We start from the raw sequence: 6,095 nt of genomic DNA, 5'->3' as shown, positions 1-6,095 counted from the left end.
CAATAAAAAAAAAAAAAAAAAAAATTCTTTTAGCTAGAGTTCTCCTTGCAATTTTCTCTATCCTGTTCTTTGTGTTCATCTAGATCGAGTGTGTGCGTTGTTGTGCGATCCTAACAATAGTAATAAATGGAAAGAACAATATATGGAAAGATACCTATATTAAGGAAGATATTTGACTTATAATGATATATCAAATATGATATATATGGTAAACTATAATTTAGTACTAAATATCCTTAACAGAGTGGTGTTTAGAGCTCCGATGTTACTTGCCTTTCATACATGCCTCACAGGTGGTGTTTAGAGCTCCAATTTATAGCAGGCCTTTCACCATGTTTTTGTGTTTCAAGGTGCACAAGCCTTTGTAGCCGAGATGACCATATAGATGGTGCCAAAATGTTGACTAATCCGTATTTGAAACTTGAAAGCATCTTTCTTCATTTGTTGTGGTAGATGGTTCAATACCCAAAATAGACTATCGATTTGCGCTCATAATTGACTCTGCTATTTTTCCTCTTTGTAGATGATAAATGCTACATACACCATCTTTAAACAACACTGCTACTCCTTTTTCTTGTAGTTGTCCAACACTCGAGAGATTATTTTTAAGTTCAGGTACCCAATACACATTACGAATAGTGCAACGAACCCCATGCAAAATTAATTTCACTGTACCCTTTCCCATAACTTTCATACTCGTATTATTTCCAAGTTTGACAATGTGGGAAAATGTCTTGTTTAAGCTTGAAAACATACCTTCACTTGCACACATATGGTTTGAGCAACCGAAATCTAAGAACCAAGCATCACTCCTTTTTGCTTCATGTCTTTCCATATGAGCCATTAACAGCATTTCATCCTATTCTTCCGGCTTTGCATAATTTATTTCCTTATTCATTTTTGGACATTCATATTGAAAATTACCTAAGTCATGACACCTATAACATTCAATAGTTGCTTTGTTGAAAGTTGATCTTCCTCTTCCTCTTCCGCGTCCTCTTCCCCTATAAGTTCTTCTTCCTCTATTACTTATTTCGGTTCGTCCTTCGACTTTTAGAAATTGTTCCTCTCCATTAATGTTGGGTCTTCGAAATTTTTGTTCATGCACCACTAATGAACTTTGTAATTCATCAATGGACATGTTATCATCTTGTTGGAGATTATCATCACTCTTACAAAATAATATTATCATCACTCTTACCTAATCAAATTCTTCTAAGAATCTTGAGCCTAAAGCTCTGATACCAAATGATATGTGGAATAAATTCAAGGGAAAAGTCTGATACTATGATAAGAAAATCACTGCAAGGAGAGTAAGATTCAGATTACCTTGTTGATCGAATATCTCAAGGCAAGAATATTTGTCTGAGATTTGAATCACTCCACAAGCAAGATCGATCATCTCTAGCTTGAATGATTCTTGTTGATCAAATAGCTCAAGACAAAGAACACTTGTTTGAGATTTGAATCACTCCACAAGCAAGATTGATCATATCAAGCTTGAATGATTTTACATGCAACCTAAACTACGTACAACATACATGAATTTATATAACCTCAAAATGAAAACTCTTAACCTTCCAGGTTTTGGAAGAGTTGTAACGTTCATAATTTATAACCATAATTAACCACTATTAATAAAATACAATAACTATAAGTTATTCTAAATTGTAACTGAATATTTTTCTTCAATGTTGCATTAAGTTTCTAAAACTTCCCAAACCTTCGGACCTCACTAGGGAATTTGAGATGAGTTTTCTCTCTCCTTCTCGTTTTTTCTTTCTCGTTCCTTTCCCTTTGTTTTTCCTTGCATGTAAGCTCTGAAGCGTGTGGTAGGAGGTTTGTGGGTTGTTTGGAGTAGTGTGGGCGTCGGGTAGGGTGTGGTTGAGAGGGGTGCGAGAATTTCGGTGCCTTGCTAGAATTCTCCCTCATTTTTTGGCGACCGAGTATTTACTTATTTGTTATTTTTTTATTAATTGGTGACCGTTACACTCACGCTACCAAAAACCAACAAAAAAAAGAGTATTTAATATTATGGTGTATACGTCTATACATAACATATTAAATAAGTAATTCATACTCGTGCAACATACCATGCATAAGGTTTCACATTAAGAATCATGGTCCAATGAGACGAAACACATAATGCTTCCTTACTTGTCGTAATATAAATTTCCTATGAGACGTGTATAAATTTCATGCTTATCATATACGGTACATCATGACGTGATTGTACTCAAATACGAACATGAATCAATAAACAACAAATACACGTATCAACACAAGCTACGTGTTATTCATGCATAAGTCAATTCATTCAACCTAGCTCGGAGTCATTCCAATAATAAGCTCACTTAGCGTTTCGAGTTCAATTTTGTGTTCTTAAGCTTGCTTAGCCGAATGTTCCTAAATTTAGTTCATACAAATTCACTTACCATCGAACTTATAGTTTATCCATGAGTCAACCTCACTTAATTAACCTAATGTTTACCAATCGTGTTAGAATATTATAAATTATTCAAAATAATAGTTATACTAACATTTTTTTAAATATTATAAATCGAATTTTATAGACAGAATATTATAAATAATAAGTTGGCAATTAAAAGTTTAATATAATTTCAATATATTTTAATTTAAAATATATAATAAATTAATTAATTACCCTATAATATAAATATAGAGTATAGAGTAAATTAGCTTTAAACACGTGCAGCCGGACTAGGGGCGAGTATATTCTCCGTCTTCACGTTCATTTGTCTCATCAAAAAATCTATTCTTCACTCTCTCCAATGAAACGGAAATTTCTTACCTCTTGATTGGAGGTGGATCGTCGCATATTAAATGAACATCCACAAGCGAACAAATAAATATACGTTACATATATCTATAAATAATTAGACGTATCAAATTTATATATTTTTGTTATCGGAAAAAAATTAAAAAATTATTTTTAGAATTTGGGTATGAATTTAAATGTAATGGAAAGCAAAAGAATTAAAAATATATTTTAATTATTTTTATTTTATATATATTTTTTTGTAACGATCAAACCTAAAGGCATGAAATTATAGGAATTAGTTGCAGAATGATTACAGGTTACCATTTTATGAAGGGCCAAACTTTAGCCGTCTGACACTTCCTCTATTACTCTCAGCCCCTCCTTAAACCTCAAAGACGGCATTGGCGTTTGTCTCTGTAAACCTCTCAATCTCTCTTCATTCTCGGTTTCATCCAGCATCTTCTTTTGCTTAGTTTCAACAACTTAACATCGAGGTATACCTTTGAAACTATGGTGAATTTGCAGATGTTTCAATCAATTTTGACGAGTGGAAATGAGAAGTGAAGAGCTCGGTTCCATCTGTTTTGCTGGATTTTCTTTGTTGTTGTTCTGTTCTGTTTGTGTCGATATGATTTCGATTTTGACGAGTGGAAATGAGAACTGAAGAGCTCGTTTCCATCTGTTTTGCTGGATTTTCTTTGTTGTTGTTCTGTTCTGTTTGTGTCGATATGATTTCGATTTTGACGAGTGGAAATGAGAAGTAAGAGCTCGTTTCCATCTGTTTTGCTGGATTTTCTTTGTTGTTGTTCTGTTCTGTTTATGTCGATATGATTTCGATTTTGACGAGTGGAAATGAGAACTGAAGTGCTCGTTTCCATCTGTTTTGCTGGATTTTCTGTGTTGTTGTTCTGTTCTGTTTATGTCGATATGATTTCGATTTTGATGAGTGGAAATGAGAACTGAAGAGCTCGTTTCCATCTGTTTTGCTGGATTTTCTTTGTTGTTGTTCTGTTCTGTTTATGTCGATATGATTTCGATTTTGATGAGTGGAAATGAGAACTGAAGAGCTCGTTTCCATCTGTTTTGCTGGATTTTCTTTGTAGTTGTTCTGTTCTGTTTATGTCGATATGATTTCAATTTTGACGAGTGGAAATGAGAACTGAAGAGCTCGTTTCCATCTGTTTTGCGGGGTTTTTCTTCGTTGTTGTTCTGTTCTGTTTGTCGATATGATTGCATTTCTATTGCTGCTAAATCAGTCATTGCCTTTTTTATATACTCGATGTTTCTGTAATATGTTTAGGTTGTTGGGTTTCATCTTTGGTTTTAATTAATGTGATATCCCAATGAATTAAGGATTTTTACTTCTCAAAAAACATTATTGGCGGCGGGGAAGGTTAGTGACTAAGTTTCAGTTGGTCATTCTATAAGAAAAGAGCGAGTTTCAGTTAGTAATTTGATGATGCATGCTATTGCTTGGTATCTACCTATCCCATGCCGAAAAGTTATTAGGTGATTCTCTGTTGATAACTTTTTGGAAAGCTGGATAGAAAATTGTTGTCCGAGTCTTCTTGGCTCTTTTGTATTTTTTATTTTTTCTCAATGAAAACTTAGTTTTTTTTTTTTTAATTGCTGAGATAGAGGCAACGAAATGAATTATGAAAACATAATGCTGGGAATCGTTTAGTTTGGTTTCCAATATAGTTTTCTACTATCCTTCCTTGTTTGGTTCATCAGAGAGCTCCCTGTTTAAATAAAATCATGTCTCATTTTATTAGCTTATGGTAGGAATTGACCATTAATCTTTTTTCTCATTTATAAATTCTGATTCTCGATCAATATGTTTGTTTCTTTATTGAAGCATAGTCGACTGAAGCCTGAAATGGGGTATTGTTTTTTTCTTTTGGAAGATTAGAGATGAGTGGATAATTCTCCAATTTCGAAGGAGCAAATATGCACGTTGATTCTATTGTTTATTTTTGAGCAGTCGTATTTTCTTTCACATGGCAACTTGATGAGCTGTTTGAGTAATTATATTCCATAAGCTTTGCCATTTATAGTTTTTCATGATGTATAGTATTTCTGGAATGCTAGGAAGTATAAATGGCAGGAAAATCAAACAAAGGAAGGAATAGGAAAGGGGCACACCATGCTACTACACATTCTTCTGAGGTAGTAGTTTCTTCTGATGCTTCAGAAGTTGTTAATGGTGCTTTGGAGTCTAAAGCGGAGCCAGTTGGACCAGTTGAGGAATCATCAGACATTATGGCAGCCATTAAAGGATCTGAAACAGCTAATCCAGAAAATCAACCAAAGCAAGGTAGTTGTTTTCGTGATTAGTCCGATGAATCCTGTATTATGGAAAACTCTCATGAACATGGAATTGACATTAGTTGAGACTCTAGTCCTGAATTTTTTTCCCCTTAAAAATGAAAACATGAAATGAAAATAAGCTGTAATGGAGCACCAAGCATGTGTGAGAAGTTTATCTCTTTCCATTATGATATAGATTTTTGTAAAGAGAAACTGGAATTTTCCATATTTGGATTTCTTATTTGAAAGATTTGGAGCTTAATGAACAGGTTTCTGGTTTCAGAACAAGGGAGATATAAAAGCATGCTCTCATGCTATGACCCAATGTGCTCAATGTGGTTCAAAATATCTTTCACCGTCTGGTTTTCAAACGATAGTTCTTATGCACAAAATAACAATGAGTTCATGAAAAGTTCTGTTTCTTTCTCAAATTTTTATTATATGTGCTCCAGGGTTGAGCTTTTGGTCACTAGTTTGTATGTTTGTATTGTTCTCCGCCAACATACTCTATGAAGTGATGACATCCTTTCAAATTTGAATGTAACGTTGGACTTGATCACTAACTTTGATGTTGTATCTCATTCCTCTTTTTTTTTCTCCCTTACCAATCAATTTGCAGGGGAACTTAATCTTTATCCCATATCTGTCAAAACACAAAGTGGCGAAAAGCTTGAATTACAAGTAAGTCAATTTGAACATGTTAATATAGGTTGTCATATTCTTCATATTATTTATATGAAACTAATTGATTTCAAAGCTGTCCTAATTACTGCTTTCAGTGCAAGTAAAGAAGAAAATATACCTAATACTTGTTACATCTTTTTAGGATGTCTATTTTTGTATTAGTTTAAGTATTTATCATAAAAAAGAAAATTGTTTTGAAGCACCGTGTTGGACTTCTTTACCTTCTTTGGTGTAGTGGAAAAGGTGTTTATATGTAAATAAGACAGTCCATTCAACAAAAAGGGAAAAGAAAATGGCGGTTGTGCCCCCCCCCCCCCCC

At 33.7% G+C, this 6,095-nt stretch overlaps 1 protein-coding gene across 1 annotated transcript in view; it reads left to right on the top strand.

Moving 5' to 3' along the window:
• Positions 1 to 3,082: 3,082 nt before the first annotated feature.
• The window catches only part of LOC111441923 (clustered mitochondria protein-like), a 20,774-nt gene continuing 17,761 nt past the window's right edge, over positions 3,083 to 6,095 (top strand). The window contains exons 1-3 of the mRNA XM_023079114.1: positions 3,083 to 3,276; positions 4,874 to 5,099; positions 5,712 to 5,773. Coding sequence (XP_022934882.1) covers positions 4,883 to 5,099; positions 5,712 to 5,773 — 279 coding nt within the window. The 5' untranslated portion in view covers positions 3,083 to 3,276; positions 4,874 to 4,882. The remainder of the gene's footprint in view (positions 3,277 to 4,873; positions 5,100 to 5,711; positions 5,774 to 6,095) is intronic.

The sequence above is a fragment of the Cucurbita moschata genome, unplaced genomic scaffold, assembly GCF_002738365.1.
Source record: "Cucurbita moschata cultivar Rifu unplaced genomic scaffold, Cmos_1.0 Cmo_Scf00004, whole genome shotgun sequence".
NCBI classification, from domain to species: domain Eukaryota; kingdom Viridiplantae; phylum Streptophyta; class Magnoliopsida; order Cucurbitales; family Cucurbitaceae; genus Cucurbita; species Cucurbita moschata.
The sequence above is the reverse complement of the archived record's forward strand: the minus strand, read 5'-3'. Positions and strand labels throughout refer to the sequence as shown.